Below are 23,702 nucleotides of genomic sequence, written 5' to 3'. Positions count from 1 at the left end.
CTGGGTTTTTTCCCCTGCATGTGCACATTGAGATACTTCTTACCCTTGGTAAACTCTACTGGGTGTGCTAACACACGAATCTGCAGCAGTAATTTTAAATTGCTGAATAGCCTGAGGAAGTTTTCACTCATCTCTGATCATGTCTTTTCCAGAGAAAGCTTCTTGCTATCTACCTCCACCATGATGAAAGTGTACTAACCAACGTCTTCTGCTCACAAATGCTTTGTGCTGAATCTATTGTCTCCTACCTGAGTCAGAACTTCATAACCTGGGCATGGGACATGACAAAAGAAGCAAACAGAGCAAGGTAAGATTCTTTGAACTGTGAGTGGAGCAGCTTTTCTCTCAAGACCCTTATCTCTGGCTATCAAATCTTTTGTTGCTTGATATCTTTTTAAACTAAAAACTTTGTGCTCATTCTCAGCTGATCAGTGAAGCTTTGCTGAGTGATGTTCACTGAGGATTGGGTTGGCCTTGTTTGCATTGCAAAGTGACTTCTTGTTCCTGTGCAGAAAAAAAATATTAGAAGAAATTATGTCCTTTTGGTTTTGAATTTATTTTCGAACATAGTTCTAGGAATGTACCTTCACAGTTTTGCATTGCAGTGCCACAATATTGTTTTACACTAATTGTGTGTATGTTGGTGTAACTGTGTGAGAGCTGTCTGGGGTAATAACTATTGTCATTAATGAAAATCATATTTTAAAAATAACATTCATGTGATAAATTAGTATTAAAAACAGATTATGCAAAGAATTAAAAGCTTGTAATTCATATGAACTTTTTTGAACTACAGTTTTCTTGCAGAACATTCCTTTGGTAATGTTCAGATATTTTGGATTTAATATAATAGAAGCTATCCTGTGTCTTAGACCATCATCTTACTGATGGGTAAAGATATGAAAACTGTAGATTCCACTTCCTTCTGCACCTTTTGTGTGTTACCAACAAATTTTCTTACTGTTATACTAAGACCTCTCTATTAGTTACCAGTTGATCAGAATCTGCTGAAAATAATGATTTTATTATTATTATTACATTTATAAATCAGACTTGTTTGGGTTTTTTAACTTGGACCTTATTTCATCACTTTTATTTACCCAGAAGATGACTGAATCTTGCCAGGATAATGTCTTGCATATATTATTATAATTAGAGTTATTCTAACTTTTATCCAAAAGATGCAACAGTAATTTGGGCTGGAATTTGGGCCACTTCTTTACACAATTCCAGTGATTATCGAACAATTAAAATTATACATTTATGTTTATTTCTCTTGTGGAATACTAGAATAGAGCATTAATACATTCTTGTTCTTAACTATGTAAATTATAGTTAATATTTCTTTGCTGAAAGTGAGCTTGGAGGACAGAACAATCTCTTTTTCTAATGCACTTTTTAAATTATGCTTGTGATTCTCAGGAATTCCTCTCCTGAATTTCTGCGTTTTGTCATTGGAGGGATCAGCAGCAATGTTTCTAGTTTAAGTTATTCTAGAGAAGAGTAAAAGATTATGGGAAAAAGCAGTTGCAAAAACAGATGAAAACTTTCTAAAAAAGAAACAAGTAAGAGAGGAAAAAGAAACATCTAGGTTCTTTCATGGGACCAAATACATAGACTGGGAAGTTGCTTAAGTCTTTTGGTATTGCCATTCATGGGCAGTAAGGAGCCTCCTCCTTTTCTTTTATCCCACAAGTTGGTGTAGAAGGAAACACTATTTCTAAACCATCTGTAGTGGCTAAGTTCAGTTGACTACCTGCTGTTCTATTGTCTGCTCCTCTATTTAATTCTCTAGTTTCTTTTATTTTACAATGACAAAAAATTGCAGTGTAGTTTCTTTTGAAAAACTGTGTTTGAGGGTTTTTTTATGACTGACAATCAACAGCCATGTAATTGCTTTGTTGTGTTTTACTAAAGAAATCTATTAAGTAGCACAACTTTGATACACTAGTAATAAGAGTTTGCAGGTTACACAGACACCTGTGGTGACCAAAGCGACAGAAGCTGCTTGTTAGAAAGAGCCTGTACAGCTGTGTCCTATTAACTCCTTATGACACTTCTTAAAACACAAAATAAAGGGCTTGTTTAAGGCTTTATAGCTATTCTCAGTGAACCTACTCACCGATTGTGCTGGACGATAGGGTTTTTAAGCCTTCATTTTTTTGCTTTCTATTAACAACAACAAAGAAACTGTCATATTAACAGTGAGGTCAAAAAATAGTGAGGGGTAAACAAGGCATGCTGGCTCGAATTAGAATAATTTCTCTGTTGTGTTTAGTGTCCCATCCTGCTCCTTGGACTGTGGTTTCTTCAGAGGGGGCATGATGCTTCCTTCTCCCTTTGGAAAATGCCAATGCACTGTGGGCATTCCCATAAATAAATACTGAGTCCCTCTGTTTGATTACTGCCCTTCATGATGTGACACAGTGACAGTGGTCTTGGAGCCCATTCGCTTTTGTATCCCTATGAATACAGTTAAATGTAGCTTTTTATTTGAATGGTGAGAAGACAACAACAACAGCAGAAGGAACTGCATTTTGCGTGCTGGTGTAGACCAAGAGCAGCTCATTTGTGCTCTTACAATTGCATTGTAAAATAGCTGGAAAAGTCAGGGTGGGATGGCAGAGGAATCAGGTCCACTTGATTTACAGCAGTCAACAGGGATGCCTCAATGTCAGTAGTAAAAGGCATGTTTTCAGTACTGTACCATGGCATAAATAAGTTCAAGCAGATATAAAGACTTTCCTCATATAAGCCAAAAAAATCTTCTAAATATTGTGAGCTATAGATGTCATTTTATTCCCAAACTAGTCCTAGTAGGTGTTTCCATTTTTCTCATTAATGAAATGGATGTCCATCCTGAACACTGTAGAACAAAACCAGCTCCAAAATCTTGTCATTTTGCCATTTTTTAATGTGTTTCTTGGCTGATACTGATATAGGAATGTGCTTTGAATCCTGCATTGCCGTACACAAGCACTTTTCATCTGGAATCTTTCAATCTTCAGCACCCATTCCAACAGAGCGAAGAGAGTTCTGTAGGTAGGACTAGAAGTCAAGCACTGTGTGCAAATACCAGGTACCTGTTAGCAGTACTGCAAGAACATAAGAGTTATGACTTGGGGAATCAGACTTTTAAAAAATTTGGACTGCAGCCACTCAGGACTGTTACTTTGTCAAAATGAATAAGAACTCTAGTTAATACAGTTAAGAGGAGGTATTGTTTTGGCTTTCCACAAGTTTTAATTGCCTCTGACATAAGGTTTGCAGGAAAGGGAGCAGTTACTCTGAGTAACTCCTATGATTATTAATCTTTTCATTAATGATAATAAAGGGGACAAATTAATATAATAAAAGAATTAGCCTTCCTTTAGTAAACTAACATGGTGTTTTTGTAATACTGTTAAGGAACCTACATGAAAGCTTTATCCCCTGTAGCGTAGACTTTAGTTTAGACTTTAGTGAGCGTATGTTTGGAATATTCTTGTAGCTTGTTGTTCATGATCAAAGGAGGAAAAAAAACCACAAAGCTACATGTGTATCTTTTACTTCAGATCTAGTTATATTCCAGTGGATGTTTGTATCCAGGAAAGATGTGTAGTAATATATATCCATACATATGTACCTGTACGTGCCTTACACCTAACGTTGTACACATAACATCTACAAACATAGTTCATGCATAATATTAAGAGATTTCCAGCATACATAGTGTTTGCCAAGCAAAGCAAAGCCAAAACCGTAAGACAGTGACTCGAGTGTCTGTAGCAGCTTTTTCACTTTTGATATCATTGCCCTTGGGCGCCGGATTTCAAGGCGTTGCCAACTTTTCTCAGCTCCGATGACAGGTACTTGTTAGTTTTTATGTTCAGACGATAGTTTTTCACTTTGCTTAAGCTTAGGAAAGAGTTAATTCACTAAAGCTCTTCTCAGCAGCAGGTTGTCTTCACCTGCAATTTCCGTCATCAAGTAATTAGCCATATTCACAGTTGCTGACCCTTAATACTAACCTACTGAATGATGCATGCCTGGATGAAGACCAGTTGACCATATTACTGCAGCTCCCCAATCCCATTTGATCCTTCAGCAAATATATTGCAGGTGTGGGGTCTCTGAGAGCTGGATGTGGTGAGTTAATTTCTCACTGCCTCTTCAGGAGTGACCGCAGATTCTGTGTATGTTGCTTGCAAAACTGTTGGATGTGTTCTTTAGGCACTAAATCCTTAACGGGTTTCACAGAACGGTGTGAAAACCTTTTCCATTGTATTCTGCAATATTTTATTTAATTTACTTTAATAGCAATACAGTGCCAGTCAATAAAAACAGGTCAAAAGTCTAATTAATGTTTTAAAAATAAAGGTTCTCAAACACCAGGCGAGTTTGTCATTTTCTGTATGGTTTGTTTTGAGGAGGAAGAGGAAGGAAGGTGAGGAGGGAACCCTTCTGTTCCACGATTACATCCCACCCGCTCATTTTCTCCTTTTCTCCTTTGCTTTTGATTTTAGTGGCGGTCTTAACAGAATGTCAAGATCAATTTGCAGCATGGTTTAACTCAAGGTTTTCATTCTGCCAGCAGCAATTGTCCTAACGAACAATGCCATGTGTTCTTGTAACTTCAGAAGCTTTTAGAAGGCTCCTGGCAAGGGCAGCATCTAATGACTTTATTAGTGTAGGGTTTCAAAATGGGCTCAGTAATTGTTCGCATCTCTTTGTCATTTAGTCATAATTACTGCGTAGTATTGTTTGGGGTTGCACTTGTGAATAGTTTCCTAATAGCACTGAAACGAACTAAAAAAGGAAAAGGATAAAAGGTGATTGTCTCTTTAGATAGAGAACAAAACAGCCTGTATATAGATGATGGTTAAACTGTTTATTATACACCCACCAGAAAAGGTAAACTATCCCTGCTTAAATATTTATGTGCTTCAAGGTAATTTCATATTAGTAATCTAAAAATGTCCAAATTTGGAAAATAAAAATCAGCAGAGAAGGCATTTTAATCTGGTCGTGATTAGTAAGATATGGATGTCTATAATATTCAACTATAAATAGAAAGCAGCCTCTCTGATGTTATCAGAGAGGTTTTCAGTGCATCAGTTTATATGCCTATAGCAATGTTTTAAGGTCATCTGAAAAAAAAAAAAAGCAGTATTAAAAGCACAGGAATTATACTGATACATTTGTAAGCATGTTTTAAGTCCCCACTATAAAACCAATTCCCAAAGAAAGTTCTGTCCCACTGTTCTCAAGCTCCAGCCTATTTGATTAAGCTTCTTGAGCAGAAAAGGTGAAATAAAACTCTGTAGCGTCCTGTGCCAAAGAGCTGAAGGCAGAACAGGTATCAAGACAGACTTGTTGGACTGTTTTGAGAAAGGATCTGGTCGTATTCTCTTACTGCTTGGTCTGTATGGTGTATTTGTGCAAATTGTTTTTCCTATTTGGAGACCTTCATTGACCCTATGGAGTTGCATTTTGCCTGTCAGGATGATTCTTTGATTTGTGAAGATTAATCTGAATTCTCTGACTGACTTCCAGTATGCTTGTAGCTCCTTCCACTTTACTAACATCTGTAAAGTAACTGAACACACTCTCTGTTCTTATCCAGGCTGTTATTAAATCTACTTGTAGCAAGCTTTGGATATTCATTAGCAAATCGTGTATTACATCCCTTTCTAATTTGAATTTGGCTGCTTTATCCATCTTTAAAACATGCCTTTTATCTGTTGCTCATTCCCCCTTGTGTTTGAGGCAACAGTTACCACTTCACCAGTGGGTAAGGCAATAACTCTGTATTATGGAGACTGTGGAGGCCTTATTTGAATATGCCAATTCAGGATCTCAGCTTTTATTCTTTTAAAAATGTAAATACTCAATAGAAAAATGTTATTTTTACATTAACATTTTAATGAGTCTTATGTTGACTTTGCACACTATATAATCATTATTAAAAATAATCAGAAATCTTGCATATTTAATACTCAGTTGTTTTCTGCGTGTTCAACAATGAAGGTACATTTTTTTGAACCCATTTCTGAAGTGTTAAAGTTTCTTCAAGTAGGGTTAACTTTGTGAATTATCTAGCCATAAATAAATTATGCTTTTTTGGCCCAAAATCATCCTGATTGTGTACTGAATGCCAGTTCAGACTGGAAGAGAACAGATTGTTTAGAAGAGGTTGTCAGATTTTCTGCTGCTGCTGCTGCTTTTTAAGGAGGACTTTAGGCTGAGGTGATAAAGCAGAAAACATCTCCAGTGCAGCCTTCCTGTTAAAACCTCCCTTGCGAGAAGCATAGAGGGCACCATGTGCCAAAGGGCCTCATTTTAGGAAGAAACTTTTCCAAAGTTTTCCTACCGGTATAAAAATAAAAAGTAACTACAGGAATTTATATAAGTAAGACTGTAACAAATAAGCAGGTCTCTGTAATTTGTCTTGGTATCGAAAATAAAAAAAAAAATTATCTAAAATCCTATGCATTTTTTAAATTTTTATCCTAATACATTTTTCCATACATTTGAGAGCTGATGACTCCTCGCACAGGTTATCTCTAAGTGCACGTGGAGGGGTAACTGCTGTGCAGGGATCAACAACTCCCCAGATTAACATCTTCATGGCACCAGAATAATTTTTCCTGTGTGCCACTTTTAACTGCAGAGTGAACTGTGTCTAAGAATTAACACCTGTTCAATCTACATTTAAGAAATAAGTTTGTAATTTTTTTTTAGGGTTTGTTTTTGTATTTGTCAGCCTGTGCTCAGTGTCCACATTTGTTCTGTAGCTTTAGCTGCTGGTTTCATTGATAGTGAGGCATGAAAGAAATGATGCTGCCTGCCAGAACTGTTGCTTTTCTTCATGGACTTTATTCTTGTAGCTTTGGAGAATATTTTGAAGCAGATTTTTCCTTCGTAAAGTGCTTTTTTACCTTTCTCATACTTCTCCCTCCTTGAATTTTTTTGTAATTCTAAAATGAGAGGACTAGTAGGATGCCATATGCCCTCCCTTTCTGGCAGCATTCCTCTGTTTCCACTGTTGGTTGGAGATCACAGTAATCCAACGTGTTGTGGAAAACGGTTTTCCCTGGAGGGACATCTGGCTCTTTGATGGACTCTGCGGGCAGTTCTCTTGGCAGCTCTGGAGATGCCACTGAAAGATCTGGCACACTTCTGTTCCGATGAAAGTGAGAAAATCCCTTGTTAGTGATGTGCAGAGTAAGATACTGGTTACTGCACCAAATTGTTTTGGTCCTACTCCCATACTTCTGATTGTCAATATTAGCACAGAGGAGTTTTTTTACTTGGTTATGAACGTGGAATACAGTTAAAAGGTCTACAAATACAGAATCAGTAAAGGCAGAAAAAGAAAAAAAAGTTACAACATTAGTGAAGTAGCTTCAAAGTCTCTTAAAAGGCAAAGAAAAACTGAATGGGAATCATGAATGAAAACTCAATTCCCACCTATCTAGTAAAATGAAGAGATGTGTTAAGACTCTTTGCCACTAGCCTGGTAAAGAGCGGGTCTGTGGGTGATTTTTGGTGAAGAGTAGTTGTACCTCCACATTTTTGTTGGCTTTTCTGCCTTTTACTTCAACAGACAAGTGAGGTCTTCCTTGGTTCCAAAGGGCAGGATCTATTTTGATGTCAGTGAGCAGATGTTCTCATGTGTACTCATTCTGCTCTGAAGATACTTGTTGATAACCATGATACCTATAAAAACATATTTTGGGACTGAGTTATGGGTTGACTAAATACAGAATTGATTTTTAAAAAAATTAACAAAGCAACATCTTTAACTAGTACAACTGGTATTCTAATAATCTCTTTAGTTTTGTTCCTTCTAGCATTATTCTCACAGCACTTTTTCGCCTCCAGTTAATTTTTTTGGTTTTCCATGAAACTTGAGTGCTTTTCTTCTATGCTGTGTTGAAGACTGTTAAACAGTTTTAATACACAAGTCACAGGAATTCAGCTCAATTTTCCACTGTCTTTATTACTTCCAGGAGTGAAACCTTGAACTCATATAAGTCATTTTACTGTGGAAGGTCACCACTGACTTCTATGAAGCCAAGATTTCACTTACCTGTTCCCAACTTGAAAAGAAAACATAAAAAAACATTATTTAGCTTGAGAGTTTACATGTCCAGACTTTACAAACACTTTCTTTTATCCTTACCTGATGATGTGTCTTTATCTAGCTGTTTCCAGTGTAGCAGAGGCTTTTTTGACGTGGTCTTTGTGTCTGATTGTTCTGAATTGCAGAAGACAGAGAATTAAGGAGTAGCATTTATGGCTTTGAACTACTCGCTCGCTCATTGCCTTCCCTCCAACTGCAGCCATAGTTATGCTAGAAATTGTCTTTGAGAAGAGTTTTTTTTTAGTACTTCAGTGCCTCCAATAAGACTGATGCTGTACTCGTCAGGTTTACCCATTTTTAGCCATTTTATTAGATATGATACATATTGATTAAAAAAATTATAATTTTGAATCTTTTCAGTATCTTTGAGAAGAAATTACTTGGAGCACTTGACATTTTAATGCAGTTTCTTTTCAAATAGGTTTGGCTTCCAATGCATGTGACAACAGGACTTTCCTCTTCAGTTAGAGCATACATTTCAGAGGAGTTGTTACCTAAAATATTATCATAAGGCATAAGAAAACACATGATTTAAGTTGCCTTTCATGAACATAATTAAGAATTAATAAGTCTGTACCAGTGGCTGATCCTCAGAATTTCCACTGTTTTGCCTTTTGTGACCCGTGTTATTAAAAGTCCATTATTTTTACAGACTTTATTAAATTGGATCTTATTAAAGCATTCTATATTTGCATTTGGTCTTTCATAATTCATTATTATTATGACATTTACTTTTTACCATCAGATCTGAAAACATATCATAAGCTACCCTTTTCTCTTGAAAGAAATGCTAATTTCAAACAGTCCTTTAATGGAAGAGAAAAGCTTTATCAGTTTTTTCATTTATTCAAGATCGTGTTAAGAATACTAATGTTAGACTTCTGTATGCTAATATCCAAGAGCTTTTTTTGGTCAAAAGCTTAGAATTATTGTTTTTTAGACCACACTGCTAAGTATGTCACTGGCAGGGCACTAGTACAAAAGAAAATACAATTCTGAAGTACCATGTTTTAATTCTGTGACTGATAAAACTGATTTCTTGATCTTTCATTATTAAATTATGCTTTTGTATGAAATCTGCTATTTTTGTACTTCACCATGTTTATTAGATTGCGGCTCCACTTAGTTTCTCTTTAGAAGTTTTTAACAATTGCTTTAGCATGATTATTTTGGGGGGTGGTTTTGAATTATGGCCTGCATAGTAGTGTAACAGGAAATAGAATTCTCCATCAAATAACTCGCTATCTCAAGCAATTGTTAATTGTTTTCATTTAGACAATCTGGGCCTGTCATGTGTGTAAATATTGTAATAATTTTGTCATAAAAAGAGGTAAAGAGCTCTAGAATTGAATGCAGAAGCCTCGATGTTAAACAGCAGATAACACTCAGTTAAACTGCTAAATTTAGCATAATTTTTTTTTTAAACTTAACTTCAAAAACACCTCTACAATCTTTAATATTTTTTTCCCCCAAGGTTTCTGACGATGTGCACTAGACACTTCGGGAGTGTTGTAGCCCAAACAATTCGAACTCAGAAGACAGACCAGTTTCCACTTTTCCTTATTATTATGGGAAAACGATCATCTAATGAAGTATTGAATGTAATACAAGGTACAGTTCTCACTTTATATTAAAAGTATTCCTTTCATGAGTATGGAAACTGTTACAAGAGACCTTTTCTAATTGTTTCTCTTTTAAGATGTTCAGAATATGAATTTATTGCACAGACGACACTTCCAGTTGCCAGGATATAAATATCTACTACTCTTAAATGTATTAATTAACATGGTATTAGAGGTTGAAGTTGCTATGACTGTAGCAGAATTACAGATAAAGATTTTGGTTTTTTAAAGTGCAAGCCAAATTTTCTAAAGAAGGAGCTGCACTTAGTTTTCCAAATTTACATCAAGGCAAATCCCTGATTTTCAAAAGATTTTGGCTGCACTTTTTACATAGTGCCAGAATGTGTTCGGTGCTTTGTGTGTAGTTCCTTGTTAGTATGTGTGCTCCTGTTGCATGTGGTGAGTTGCTTTTTCAGACCTACCTGCATTGTTGATTCCCCAAATCAGATCAGGACTTAAGTTACCAATATAATCTCACATAAATGAAGCTTTCTGGCATACATGAGCAGTTCTCCTCGGCGTAACCATTCCTCTGATGTCGCTGACAGCAAGATGACTTAGATGTGCAGTGCTGCCCTTTGGCTGCTGTTCTCAGTAACTCCTCAAATTAGAACACATCAAAGAATGGCTGCTTCTCATTTCTTCTGCTTTCTCCACAAGTTTGTCTTCATGACAGTATTTCCTCATTTATTTATTGCTTATATCTAGCAATCTTTATTGTGATCTCCTTATTTTCCTGAGGAGATTCAGCCTCAGGAAATGCTGCCATTTGTGGACAGCATTACTCTTTTACATTTCTTTCTTCATCTGGGATTAATAATTTTCTTGAGGAGTCTGCAGTGGACAAAATGGTTAATTTTTGCAGGGATTTTGTCTCCTTAGTGCAAGGTACAGCACAACACTAATTCACCATATAGCTGTCACTTATTGAACTTACTTCATACAAATAGTCTTATAAATAGATTTTCTTGGGTTTCTGACTCTGCAGTACAGTTTAGCACCTTTGTCATCCCACTGAAGTCAGTGGTGCTACTGATTTAAAGGACTTAACTGTTTTAGCAACTTGGTGACTCAAAGTCATAATACAATGCATCTTTATATTATGAAATAATCCAGATTATTTAATTGCATTCATTAAGTTTTAATGATTAGTCAGGTTTTCTGTGATCTTTTGTATTAAACTAAAGCGATCACCTATTGTAGCCTTACTTAAATTTATCCTTTAACAAAAATCAAGCAAGCAGTGCTTGTTATTTTCCCATGAATCGGGGCACTGGTGTCTTTTAACAATACGCCCCCAAATGAATGGTGGTCTCTGAAGTCCTGCATGTTGTAGCATGTGGGATAACATTTTCTGCTAAGGTAGCAAATGTTAGAAGTGGGAACAATGAGGGCCTTTCAGGGCTGGGCGAGAAGGCATGTTTACAGAAGAGATACAACAATATAGAAACTTAAGTCCCAGTGGCGTTTATTGAAATGCAGACTGTCTAAGTTTGCTTTTGATTTTTATTTTTTTTTTACTGGGGTTGGAAACTATGGGGACAGTTTTGTTTTCTTTAGAGGTACCGTGGCTTCTGGTTAGTTTATTCTTTTTAAAACTTTGACCAGCATCACCAGTATAAATCCAGCTCTTGTTGGTATTGTTCTGCTACGGTCCAACAGCTGTTTAGGCAGGCAGATGTTAAGACTTTATAGTTTTAGACCCTTTCTCATGGTTTAAGACCTTTTAACTACTATGACAAGTGGCTCTAATGGGTAGTCTAGTCTTTGGTTTAGAAATAGAAACCAAAGAAGCATCCTGGTAGGAAATTAAACTAATCTTTCAGTCTTATTGAAGACAGGAGGCACGCTGGGAGAAAAATATGAGGAGGTATCTATCTATTTTCCTATAAATGTGTTCTATTTCTTGGAATATATAAGGATGACTTACTTTTATGCTTTATTAGCTTTGCAAGTTTTATCAGAAGTAAATACACTAAAAAGAATAAATTATAGTATTTGAAATTTTACTGCTAGCTATACCTGAATAAAGTGTGTGCACACACATCCATTCCATCATTGTATTCTGTTTTTTTCCTTTTTTTAAACCAATCCACTTGGGTGCTGCTGCCAACATCCTACTTTTTGTTACCTGACTAAGCAATTGCTTTCAGTCTCCCTGATTATACCTGGGAATTCTGAAACTGTAAAATTAATTTCACATCAGGAATTCACAGATCTATTACTTCGGTTTAACATCAGTGATTAAAATGAAAAATAGAGTTATTTCATACAAGCACAAAATTAGTTGTTCAGATTTGCACCACCTGAAATTTTAGCCTATGATCAATATTTGGTTGTAAAAACAATTTTGAATTTTCAGTAAAAAGGCAAGCTGAAGGCATTCTGCTGAGATATTTGCATTTTCTACTCTGTCTTCTTTTTTTTTTTTTTTTTAAGTCTGGCTATTTTTTATGGATTAATTCTAAAATGACTTCTTTTTGTTTAATAACTTTAATGAAATGAAGTTCAGCTATCTTCCTTTGTTGCTAGGTAACACAACAGTGGATGAGCTAATGATGAGGCTGATGGCTGCGATGGAGATCTTCAGTGCCCAGCAGCAGGAAGACATAAAGGATGAGGTGAATGTCAAAAGTTACTGCAGATTCCTACTGGCTTCCACTAAACACTGGGGATGTAAATTAACCAGATGTTTCTTTAGCTAGTGGACTTGGTTATGATGTGTTTTAGTGTTTCTTCCATCATCAGAAATTAAGAAGGTTAAATCTCCTTTGCATATTTATTTGGGTCTCTCAAAAGAACTCCTTTTTGGTCTTGTCACTTTTAGCTGCTTTCCTTTTCCTGAACATTAGTCATTGACATTATAATGGTGTTATAGAGCTTAATATGTACACACAAGGAAACAGCAATCAGATTTTTTCCCAGCGACCAGCTCCAAGTCACAGGTAGAAAACAAAAATAGATTAATGTATCTTAAATATGTTTAAAAGGGGATTGAAACAAACTTTAACCAGTACACCAGTACTGAACCACCATTCAGAACGATGCAGAATGTATAAGTGATGACAAGACTTCTCAAAACCAGTGTTTCAATTACACAGAAGTACACACAGTGAGGAATACAGCTGAAAGATCTGTTACTCTATAAATTGAGAGTGACATTTTGAAGTAATGAAGTACTTAGGAATTTATAATAATAGGTGTGTTACCATTCAAGATTATTCTTATCCTGTTGTATAGACATTGATTGACAATAATTCACTAAACACATTCTTCACATTTAAATTTTGTATCTCATTAGTACAAGATTTACTGATTATAATATGAAGGCATGGTATCTGCACAATATCTGTCATTCACTTTTTCTTCTTTATTAATGCTACCTGTAATTCACTGGTAAAGAAGTTGACGTTAATTTTGTTAATACTGAACACAGATTTAAATATGAGGATTACAACAAAAATCCAAGGAACAATATAATTGAATTTTTTATTGCATTTTAACAGAATATGTCGAGTATGGGAGTTTTCTTAATGCTTTAATAAGAAGGTAAAATTAACATCACAGTTGAGTTCTAAGAGAGGTTCAGCATTAAAAACTATAAAAGTTGATAAAAAGGAAGAAAACTGAGGGAGAGAAAAGCATATCAAGGCAGAGAGATAAGAGCAAATAAGGGGCAGGAGAAGAAAGTAGGAGTGATAGGATTGGAACAGCGGGAGGAACAGAACACCGGAACAGTCGGCCAGAGCGGGGACCACCAGTGTTTAGGAGAGAGAGGGGGAGAGACAGTGATAGACCTGCCCTAGGAGGGTAAAACCAAATGGATTTGCAGCTGGGTGTAAGGGCTATAAAGCTTAAAGCAAGAGGAGATTCAGTAGCCTTGGGGCCACAATCGCAGAACAGGGAACTGGCTCCTGTCCTGAGCTGTTCTCAGTCCTTCACTGGATGACCAAGGGCAGTGACAGTCCAGACCCACGATGGGATTGTCTCCTGGCTTCTTACCCCTAGTGTTCTACCCATGTAGGAGAATGGAAAATAATTTTTTACATATTTCTCAAAAATCTGCCTTTGTCCAAGTCTTCTGTAGTCTTCTCCTTTTGTTTTTCTGTCACTGAGCGCACCAGTGACATTTCTTCCCCAACAGGAGCTTTTTCTAACACACTTTGACATTCAGAAAACTAATGGAAAATTTCGTAAACTTTGGGGGCAGATTTCCAGATATTTACTTACACCTTCGCTCCACTTGTTACAAACACACTGAAAAGGTGATCTCAGACACTTTTGCCTTTGAAGCAGGAAGTTTAAAAATAAAAAATAACCTCTCTTTATGAAGTTACTATTCCAGAGAGGGAGTATTTGACAAGCAGTCCGTACTCAATAGAGGGCTTTAGCCTGAAAACAAAATATTGCCTTTTTGTGGTTTGCTGCATAACATGTAGCTTTCTTGTAAGCCTTGTACTTGACAACTTCAAGTGTTCAAACATCACCACCTTTTCTTTTTTAAGATGTTATTGCAGTTGGTGCAATTTTTTCCCAAATATTACAATAGCAAGCAGGATACAGAGTCCGGTTTCTGTTACTGTTTTCTTAATAACAACAATAAGTCATCGTAAAACCACAGGAAGATAAGCATAAAATTCTTTTGTGCTTTAAAAAGAGAAGTCATCTATACAGTGTTGCTGTAAACAGAAGTGTGTGTGAGAGAGAAACAGAACTGGAAACATTTGTAAATAACAGCATGAAGTCATTAATGAGTGAGAGTGAGTTTATGCAGCTGAACTTCTCCAGTTTGGATTTTTAACTTGCGTGCATGTGAAAGGTTCAAACACAGCTATTGCACAATCCTGTTTGGAACAGCATGTTTTGCAGTGCCCTCTGATGGTTATTTCAGTACAGGATGCCTATTCCCACTGCCAGCTAATGGTACAGGTGTTCACCATGACGTGTGCTGTAGCTACAGTCAGCTCCCTGTCACTGACCATCACTGATGGTGTGGGCAGGATGCTCAGAACAGCATCACCTGCTCACCTCACCTGAGCAAAGTGAGTCACCTCAGCTGGTGGTAAGAGTATGTTTAGCTCAATCCTGTGGTTTTGTATCCGTTTGTTGGTAAAATGTACCGGTTTAGCCTCATACAATATTAATGGGGCAAATCTGGTGCATGTTTCTGTAACATCAAGTGCTAAAATACCATCATTTAGCTAGCAATTGGATTTAATTTTTAGATTTGTGTATTGGATTTGATTAAACCTTTTCTTACATACTCTCCAAAGAAATACCTTAAAAACATAGAGATGCATATGTGTATTCAGAGTAATCCAACATGCCTGTCCTGAGGTACGGTAGTGTATAATTTCAGGACCCATTTGCCCTCACAAGCTTCCTTAAAGAGAGATCAGTCTGCTGTCACCTTCTTTTCCCCACCCCTCCAGGGTTCTGGGTCAGTCATAGCTGTTGCTGTGTTGGCCAGATGACATTTTGGAAACCTCCTGCCTCTTTTGGACAACACTGTTGACATGCCTAGACCCCCATGGTCTAGGGGTCCTGCTGTCTGTTTTTATAAGTTTGCTCCTTAAATTACCATACTAACAAGCTACAAATAGCAAAATCTGATGAGCAGCACAGTGATGTGCTTATGTGGCTCTTTTGATAAGAAGTGGACAAGGGATAATTTAATGGTGGGTTCAGCAGCAGTGAGGCCAATTGGCCAGGATACAGTTCCACCCCTCCCAGTGCAGTCAGGTTTGGAGGCTGAATTCCAGCGTCACTCTGTGTATGCAGAATTATTTTGTAGCTACACCAATTATTTAATGCACCTGATGGATGTATTTTCTTTTTTTAACTATGTTTGCTCCTCTGGTCACTACTGCAAACACTGATAGCTCAGCTACTGCTCAGGTGGTGGAGCTGGGGGTTTTTGCAGAGAGGAAATAAACATCACTAAGGGGTTTCTCCTGTAAGCAAGAGAGGGTATCTCAGAACAGGGACAACCAGCCTCTGCCACTGTTGATCAGGGTGTGAACTGAGATTTTTTGGGGACTGACTTTGAAAAGAGCGTGTAGTATCAGTTCCTCTTGAGTATCAGTTCCTCTTAAGTGTCAATGCTTGCTGCTGAGATTAGGAAAACAAATAATAGTTGTAAAATATTGTACACCCTGGAATGTCCGTTTTTAAACACTCTGATAGCTTGCTTACTTTAATTGGATAGTAAATAATCATCTCAGCATGGCGTGATGGGCCCGAATAGATCCGAGTTAGTTCCTTTGTGAGATTAATGTGAAGAGATCTGAGATTAAATCCTGGCATTACAGCACAACACACCTGTTCTGGGCAGATCCTGAACATTTTTTCTCCATTGCCTGAGGAGGAGGCTTCTCAAAGGATTACAGTAACACTTTTTGACAAGCTTATACAGGGTGGAGTTTCCATGTAATGACAGGGCTCATTTGATGATGCCTCAGTAATGCATTCTTTTTATTTTTGCTGTCAACATTTATTACTGTAGAAGCATTGACTGTTACACGGCCGGTCCAACTTGTCCACATTTAAGTAACAGTAGGTCTCTCATCGAGTTTATTTTTGTCGTTACGCAACACTAGCACTCCTGCTCTCGGATTAGACTTCAAGGTGGAATTGTAATACCCACAGTTACTTCAGAGACCTTATTTTTACAAATACCAATTAAAACCTGCAATTTACTATAAACTCTGTCTGCTGATGCACCGGTCTTTAGTGTAAAAGAGAGGCACTTAAGAGTTTTTAAACTGGAAAAACTATTATAAACAGACTCTGACTGAAGATAAGCTGTAGAAAAATGTAGACCTGCAGACCCATCATCTTTGCTCTCTGTTCTTAGGTGACATCTCATTTTCCTAGATACTACAGCATGAAGAAAAGATAGTTCCTTCCTGACCGATATCTGGGTGGAGATTTAAAAAACATGTGAAAGAAAAACAGCAACATAAATTCACCCTCTTTTCCCTGCCACAGTACTTTGGGGCTTTACTGACCTAGTGTTATTTTCATAACTGTGCATTAAGAAGCTTGGTATCACCATGTCTTTTCCTCCTTTTCTGCCTCACTGCTCTCAAATATAAAGAATTTCTTTTTTTTTCTTTTTAAATATATGTATGATATTTTAACAGTTTTAGCTTCCAGCGCTTCTCTTTCTTCTTCAAAAGATTTATCTCAGAACCACAAAGGAAGCTCAAGAGGATCAGTCCTAATGTGTTTTCTCTTAATGTGTGGTCTTGTTCATCTTTTGCCCTTTCAAATCAGTTGCTTTTCTCCACTCCTTACCCACAGTTGTGCTCTCCAGTTAAAGGATGGCCCAAGTGCTTCCATCATCTCTGCAGGAGACACCTGCAATTTCTGTCTGGGAACTGAAGTTCACATTAAAATCAGTAGAAATCAGGCATCTGTATACCTTGGATAATCTTGTGTTCCATCTAACACTGTCACGTGTATCATGGTGTATAGTATTTGCACAGCAAGAGGTTATGAGCATAAATACATGAAATTCATTAAATTCCGAAGCGCAAAAGCATTATGGTGATGACAACCACCTAACGAAGATTGGGATTTAACCCCTCAAAAATCCAATTAGCACATTTACTAATTATTACTAGTTATAACTAATTAAACTACAGTAATCAAAGTTTATTTGATTAAATTTTCCGATTTTGTACTTGTAATACGATAGCAGCCCAAACGATGGGCTTCCCATTGAGCACTTTACCACAGTGACACCCCAGTGCTGCCTTCAGGAGTTCACAGCATAGTTACAACTTTGACAAAATGCAAGGTAATGACAGAGGAAAGAAAGAGGGAAGATATTATATCTTTAGTTCCTGTGGCTTTTAGACTATACATGCTGATGGCTCCAGTCAGTGAATAATGAGCCCAGTTGGGCAGATGATGTGGCAAGACTGTTTGGCTCATTTCCCATGGAAAGATACTGCAGGACTTGTTGAAGGCTTTGGGTTTGGGGTTTTTTTCTTGTCACTTGAGTTAATTCCCAAAAATCAGTATCTGGAACTGGGCTTTCAGCCTTCACTATGGGCAGGCAGGACCCTCTGGTGGTTCTGTGCTGTTTTGCCCCCTTGCCCTGCCCCATCCTGCCTCCTCCCATGGTTCTGCCACCACTAAAAGGTCCATTTGCTTTGTCTTCATCGTTCTCATATGACTGACACACTCTGTGTACACTTTTCCCTTCCATATATTCCCCATCACGTATGTTTAAGTTATACAATGTGCAAGTCTGTCATCTTAGTGAGTCAAATTAATGCCTTTCTTGCACTGGTTTGTTTGGACAAAGGGGTGTTTCTCTTTAACGCTCCCATGAATAGCCTTAAGCATTTGCAGATTTTAATTTCAGGAGTGGTTCAGTGAAATGAACTGTCTTTCAGATAAGCATTCAGCATTTGTAAATACACTTTTTTTTTCTTTCTTGTAGTAGCCCTTTACTCGCTGGTGCTCTGAGAAATGTCTTCTGTTCATGGTTGTCTTCTCAAGTTCTATCTCGTCTGGTTTTACTTCACAGTAAACCCGGTCCCAAAGGGCAGTGGGCAATAATGTTATATACAGCTCCCTGAGACAAATCAGGTACAAAGCTGATTCCTGCAGTTAAATTATTAAATCCTACCTTCAGAAATTACAATAATATATAGGGGGGGGGAAGCCCAGAAGGGCCAATGCTGACTTTTCCAGCAAAACATCCCATCCGAAAAACCAAACGTATTGTATATTTTTTCCTTGTAGAATCTGCAGGAAAAAAGGGCATTGCTGTCCTAAATTCAATCAGAAATCCCTCTCTTTCTGTCATCCTGTATCTGAAAATGCCTGTTATTAGTTGCTTCAGGAGTAACTTCAACTAATGGTTTAGGGAATTACCACTGAAGAGGGTTATCCTAAATTTCTTCTTAACCTTATCTGTAGATTTTTCTTAGTCTTGATGCACTGGGTATTACTCAGGAGAAGGTTTTCTCTGCTCCATTGTAACTATCTCATAAGTGTTTGCTCTTTTTGTTATGACTTGCATCTGTAATATGCAGAACAGCAAAGAAAATTCATGGCTGAAGAATATATTCTGTGGATAAAAGCAATTTTTTTAAAGTATCAACCTTCCATTGAATGAATGTCCCCCCTGTTGTCTCAGTGTCAAAATGGGAAAGCAGTGATCTGTGACTTTTTCCCTTTCAAGGGGCAAAGGAGAGTTGTCCCCTCCTCTCATGCCCAAAACCCCTGGGATCTGGGTGGTTTACATTCACACCGGTCTTCAGGCGCTGCTGTGGAATTCACAAATGCTGTGTAACCCTTGTTTCTCATGAAGGCATTTGAAGTGACCTGGGATAAGCTGTGTCTGTTCACATTTCACTTGAAATTCTTGAAAAACCAAGGTGGCAATTTTGCCTTCATTGCAGTACCATTGTGGAGATGTCAGTACTGCAGTTTATGTGGGGTCTAACAGGAAAGCTGTCAGCTACCTCAATTTTTATTGATGCATAACACTTATGACATTTTTTATATTAATTATTAGAGGCATGTCTATTCTTCTTCACATGTTGTTAGAGCTATGAAAGATTCTCTGCAAAGTATTTTTTCTGAGTTTCTTATTTTTCACTATTTTCTTTTGTTGCATTCTGGTGAACTTGAGTCATCCTCATACTTCATGTGGTTTTTCTCTAGAGGAAGAGATGACTAAATTAAGAAACTGCTTACAAAAGGGAGAACTGCATTACAAAAAGGAGAACTGCTTTATCTAATGTTTAGAATTTGCCTAAGGTGTAATCGAACCAAAGAATGCTACAATTTTGTCTTAAACTCTGTGGAGGAGATGATTCTTGTTGAGTGTGAGTATATTAACAAAACACAGAAGCAGGTACAAAGAGGCATTTCATGGGATTATGTCTGCTGCCTCCCTGAAGAAATCTGGTTTCCAGGTTTGTTTTTAAGGTCTGTTTCAGTAAGAACAATATTGTTTCAATGTGGTGTAAAACTTGGTGGCATGGTCATTTACCTTTAGATGTGGCTCACATATTTCTACGAGGACCAGGCAGTCATGCATGGTAATTCTTCACATTCCTGACATCTTTTTCATAATCCACTTTTAGGATGATGATAACTGCAATGAATAGGGAGAAGAGAATTTATTTTTTTTTAATGCCTGGAATTCATGTTTCAATTCTAGTTGTAGACCCTATAGCATCCGTATTTTTTACAGGTATCATCCAGATTATATAATTTAACCTATTTCAAAAAATCTTCAGTGAAGCTCTCTGTAGGTAAATGAATCCTGTGCTCATCACAAGTGACTTCTAATAACTTCCTGGAGTTTTCTAGGCAGTTTGTGAAACATAAAATAAAAGCCAGTAGCCAATTTCTTGTAACTCTGAGTAGTATATATATTTTGAGTGAGTTGTAGTAGTTTTTATAAAATATAAATTTTACTTTTTGAAGGTTCATTTTGGGTTGGGTCAGGGTGGTTGTGTGGATTTTTTTTAGTTTGTGACTGGGGCTTTTTTGGTAAGCTACAGTAACTCTCTTACTTGCTAGCAATCTTTGACGAAGAAAAGAACCTGTAGTTGCAATAGTTGTATCTGATCTTTCAGTGTTCTTTTGGGCATTACTGGACTTGTGTGCAAGAAATACTTCTACTCTGCTGAACAAAGTGATGGTTTCTGCATCTTCTGTGAATGAAATTCAGGACACAGTAATTGTAGAAAAATTTTGGGTCCTGTTTCTGTAAGGAAGAAACATTTCCTCCGAAAAGATTTTGCTACTTTCCAGCTGGGGGTTGTATGGCTTTCCCTTCAACTTTTCCTTTCCTCTTGTGGTTGCATGCTACTTTTAGTGATTTAACCACTAATATGCTCAAGTTTTGTTTGAGGAGCATCTTTGGCATGTTTGTATGTCATGATAATTACAGTTAGCCTGAGCTCCTCCCATTTAGAACTGATTTTTTGCCCAAAAGTGACATTTTGGGGAAAAAAATGGATCGCTTCGCAAAAATTATTCTTTTATGTGGAATAAATGTTGCAGCCGAATGGGAAAATTAACATGGTTCTTGAGGAAGCAGTGGGTAGTAGACTTTCATTTCTGTGGGACACAGGGGACAGATTGTCCCAGTGCAACTGCTGTGTTACTGGGGACCATGCTGAGCCCACCAGGAGTCTCACAGCTAAATCCTATTGATTTTTGTAGGGACCAGTACAGCCTCTGCAGGGCTCTGGGAGGATTATGAGATGTAAGAGGAGCCTGATAGGAGCATGTAAGGGATGCTCGGGGGAGCAGCCGCTGTCTCTGCTCCAAAGGCAGAGTATGAAGCTATTGATTGTACACTTTGCTTTAATTGACATCACCCCAGTGCAGTTATTCCAGCTTTTGGGCATATCCGCTTCTTGATCCTCCACTGTGTGGATGGTGCCTCTTTTTGTCATTCCTGTGTTTTTAGTAAACCATTATTCCTTTGTGCTGTGATTGTTGATAAGATACTTTGCTAGATTTGCTGACACACCAACCTCCTGTTCTTTGCTTGCCTGCATCTGTCCATTTGAGACACTTCAGAGCAGGATTTGCTACTTTCCCATCTCTGTATAATATTCAGTACTCTGAATTGAGGCCTCTGGGTGATGTTTAATAGTCGTGACCCTGGATGGATCCTGCTGAGGGCTTTTTGACCTGGGAGCAGGGCTTTCTCTGGCAGGGCAAGCCATTACCCACTGTCAGTCTGAGTGGAGAGCAAATCAAAATCCAGCCTCAGCCTCTAAACCACGGTCTGCCCTTCCCTGTTACGAGACCATCCAAACTGTTGGCTGCAGGAGTGAAATCCTCCCGGCATCACCCCACACACACACTCCTCCAGTGACCCCCTCCCCAGGAGGCTGCTCCACTCCTGGGCTCTGCACCTGCCACAGCCCTTGTAAGGACAGCAGGGTGGAGAGCCTGGGTGCCAGATCCAGCCCTCAGGCCAGGGCTTGGACACATCAGTTGAATCTTAGCTTCAGATAAGGTGTAATTTTTAAAGCCAAGGTCTCCCTTGAGGCGTCTCTGAACTTACTTCTCCTAGCAGTAGTTAGGTGGGTGATTTTGAAGTCGCTGGGGTTAAAGGGTGCTTGTGAACATAAAGTTATATATCATACTGGTCTGCTGTTTGCTGATTTTTTTGTTTTGTTTCCTTTTCTGTTCAGGATGAACGTGAAGCCAGAGAAAATGTGAAAAGAGAGCAGGATGAAGCATACCGCATCTCGCTGGAGGCTGACAGAGCCAAGGTGTGTGTGAGTGGAAGTGACCAAATGAGTGATGGGATGGGGATGAGAACCCCTCCCCAGTTTGGGAATGTTCTCTGGTGCAGAGGCACCAGATAAGGTGGCTGGGACTAAACTTGACTGCATCTTTTAGCTAAAGCAGTCCTCGCCCACTTAATAGTAGAAGTTGGGAAAGGAATGGTGGGAGAAGATCATGTAATAAATACCTAATTTCTTGTATTAATTTCTACAGAAATGTTGAGAAATGTCTTTGCATTTATATTTATCACATATTTATGTGTGATTGCCATTTGCGTTTGTTAGAGGGAAGCACAAGAGAGAGAAATGGCAGAGCAGTTTCGCTTGGAACAAATCCGAAAAGAACAGGAGGAAGAACGTGAGGTGAGGTGTTTTACCTTTTCTCACAAACTTGAATTCATGAAGCTTATGAACATTGCAAATATCATTCAACACACATTGCAACTTTAATTCAAAGTGTACTTTTTGTGTGATCTTTTTTTTTTCTTATTGATTTCTTACCATATGTATGTGAAACATAGTGAGCTAAATCATTTTCATCCACTGTTTAGTAGTTTTTCTGTTCTGTCATCTGGATCTCAATTTCAGCCAGATACAAGATAAACCTGCTCACAAGAGATCCATGAAATGAGCTCCATAAATGGTGGAATCTTTGGGAACCTCTAACCTTTTTCTACAGCCACTCCTTTTAGAAACATAATAACGTGGAGCCCTTTCATTTCTTCCAGGAAGTAGCACAAGGTCTACCTGCAATATTGATCAAACAAGTTGCCAAATTTAATTTGGGAGACAAAACACTTAAAAAGAAAATGAAATCCAAAATCTAGAAAGTTGAATTTACAGTACTTCTAAAAATTTCTAAACTGTCTTCTACGAAATCTTCCTTAGAATGAAAATTGTATTTAAACAAAGACTTTATGTCTCCTGGCCTCTATAAGAAAATAGAAACTCTGTACTATGCAGAGTACTGTTTATCAAACTGTTATTTTGTAGATTATCTTAGTTTTTTGGGTTCTGAGGGTCCCAGTGCCTGTCAGAGATGGCTCCTGCAGCCTCTTTCAGGATCTAGGTTAGCTCCTGTCCTAGCTGTGTGTCTATGTAGGTATTTACATAAAGCATCATGTACACAAATTTACTTACATTAGTGATTTCCTCTTTTTCACATCCTGGCAACTACAAAATGTGCTGAAAAGTTTGGAGTACAGCCATGTTTCTTCCTCTGAAGTGCCACCACGTAAAATGGACTGTCTTTAAAATGTTTTCAGCTGTTCTGTGAAGTTCCTGACTTACAAGTCCTTACAGAACTGCTGTGAAATACACCTGATACTTGAAAATGACTTTGAAACCCTGAAAGAAATTTTTCAAAACAGAAGTGATATTAATATATAAATGACTAGACTGAAGTCACAGTTGATTGGGGGTTATCCTTTGAATTCTAGGCATAGAAGATTCTCTGAGAAAGTTGCTAATGAATACAAAGCTACATCAGCATCCCTATTGAATACGTATTTCCTGACTATGTTTACAGTATTATATCAAATATAAATAAATTATAAATATTCTTTTAATATTTATTCATTTATATAAAATATCAGAGTTCCAATCATTTTGGTGGGTTTAATATAACTTCTTTGACTCTTATAGATTATGGACATTTGAAATTTGGAA

The 23,702-nt window shown here is 37.6% G+C and overlaps 1 protein-coding gene across 1 annotated transcript in view; it reads left to right on the top strand.

Moving 5' to 3' along the window:
- FAF1 (Fas associated factor 1) overlaps positions 1-23,702 on the top strand; it is a 156,717-nt gene that overhangs the window by 114,603 nt on the left and 18,412 nt on the right. The window contains exons 13-17 of the mRNA XM_027649046.1: positions 153-307; positions 9,603-9,739; positions 12,283-12,371; positions 21,939-22,019; positions 22,320-22,397. Coding sequence (XP_027504847.1) covers positions 153-307; positions 9,603-9,739; positions 12,283-12,371; positions 21,939-22,019; positions 22,320-22,397 — 540 coding nt within the window. The remainder of the gene's footprint in view (positions 1-152; positions 308-9,602; positions 9,740-12,282; positions 12,372-21,938; positions 22,020-22,319; positions 22,398-23,702) is intronic.

This window comes from Corapipo altera, unplaced genomic scaffold, assembly GCF_003945725.1.
Source record: "Corapipo altera isolate COAL_440 unplaced genomic scaffold, ASM394572v1 112, whole genome shotgun sequence".
Lineage (NCBI taxonomy): Eukaryota > Metazoa > Chordata > Aves > Passeriformes > Pipridae > Corapipo > Corapipo altera.
This window is presented reverse-complemented; position numbering and strand designations above follow the sequence as displayed.